Source organism: Monoraphidium neglectum, assembly GCF_000611645.1.
Source record: "Monoraphidium neglectum strain SAG 48.87 unplaced genomic scaffold scaffold03990, whole genome shotgun sequence".
Classification (NCBI taxonomy): domain Eukaryota; kingdom Viridiplantae; phylum Chlorophyta; class Chlorophyceae; order Sphaeropleales; family Selenastraceae; genus Monoraphidium; species Monoraphidium neglectum.
The window spans coordinates 4,339-5,879 of record NW_014009639.1 but is presented as its reverse complement, the minus strand read 5'-3'; the positions used below and the strand labels follow the sequence as shown (position 1 = coordinate 5,879).

Below are 1,541 nucleotides of genomic sequence, written 5' to 3'. Positions count from 1 at the left end.
GCTCAGCGCGGGCCGCGCCGCCGGCGCGGGCCGCCGCGGCAGCCTCTCTGGGGAGAAGCGGCTGGCAGCAGACGGCCCAGACCCTGCCGGCGCCGCGTTGCCCGAGGAGGGTGCACTCGGCACTAAGGCACAAGCGTCGCCCTTGGAGATGACCCTGAGCGCGCCCGCCAACCTCAACTTCGGCGACCTCGACGCCGGCGCCGCCGGCGTCCGCGCGCCCGGCCCGCTGTCGCCGGCGCCGGCGCTGCGCGCGACGTCGTCGTGCCACCTCCCGTCCATCCCCGAGTGCGGCCCCGCGGCGGCGGCGGCGCTGCTCGCGGCGCAGCAGCAGCAGATGCTACAGATGCAGCAGCTCGTGGCGGCTCAGCAGCAGCAGCAGCAGCAGCAGCAGCAGCAGCAGCAGCAGGCCGCGCCGTCGAACCGCCCCGCCAAGATGCGCGCGTGCAGCGTCGAGCCGCAGCACGCCGCGGCGGCGGCGAGCCCAGCCGGCGCAAGCGCATCCCCCCCGTCGCCAGCGCTGCCCAGAGGCGGTGACGCGGCGTCGCCGGCGCCCCTGCTGCTCCTGCCGCAGGGGCAGCCGCTGACGCAGGCGCAGGCGGCCGCGTGGCCGCTGTGGCACAGCGGCGAGAGCTGTTTCACCGACGGCCCCGCCTTTGTGGGTTCGTTGAGCGGCACATCCCTCGCCGCTGCCGCCGCCCCCGCCGCGGCGCCGCCGCAGCAGCAGCAACCGCAAGGCGGCGCGCCGCAGACGCTGGCCGGCGTGCAGTGGCAGCAGCAGCTTCCAGGCAGCTTCTCGTTTTTCTGAGCCGGGCCGCAGTCGCTGCATGGGCAGCGCGCTAACACATGCCCCCGTCGGGCAAACCCCTGGCCCTTCTCAAACCAGTCTGCAAACGCGTCTACACCGCAACAGAAACCGCCCCTCACACTCCCCACGACAGGCAGCGCCAGCAGGGCAGCCCTGCAGGCGCCTGGGTTCGTCATCACAGCAGCGGCGCGCACTGCAGTCGGCGCGGCCGCGCACGCAGCGCTGCTGGGGTCAGCCCCAGGCGCTGCCGCACGTTCAGCCGGGTGCGATCGACTCGAAAAGTGTTTTTTTCTCTCTCTGGGTTTTCGCGGGAAGGGGCAGACGGGCCGAAATCAAACCCCCATGTCAAAGCCTGCACAGGCGCGCCCCCGCGGCGCCGGCGCGCGTGCCCGTATGCGCGCCGGTGCCGCGACCCGTGGACACGCCGAGCGCGCTGCCGCCGCGCGCGGCCCGCGCGCTCCGACGCGGCGCCCTTCAATCTGGAAACGCCCTTTGTTTGCACGCGTGCCGGCCACAGGAGCACGCTTTTTACAAACGCACGCCATCTGGCGCATTGCACCACGTACGCCGCACCATTGCACGCCCTCATCGCACCCGCATTGTTGCCGCCCGCCCGGCCCCGCCTCGCCCCTCGGGGCGGCGGCCGCCCCGGCGGCAGAGCACTTATCAATCCCATCTGGTCCGTTGGATTTGCTCTGTTCCGCCGCCATCCCCATTTCTCGGCCCGCACCGGCGG

At 73.1% G+C, this 1,541-nt stretch overlaps 1 protein-coding gene across 1 annotated transcript; it reads left to right on the top strand.

Moving 5' to 3' along the window:
- Positions 1–148: 148 nt before the first annotated feature.
- Positions 149–805, top strand: MNEG_13699 (hypothetical protein; the record flags this gene model as incomplete). Its single annotated transcript, XM_014037829.1, has 1 exon — positions 149–805. The coding sequence occupies one exon, from the start codon at positions 149–151 to the stop codon at positions 803–805; it is 657 nt and encodes a 218-aa protein (XP_013893283.1).
- Between the last annotated feature and the right edge of the window lie 736 nt (positions 806–1,541).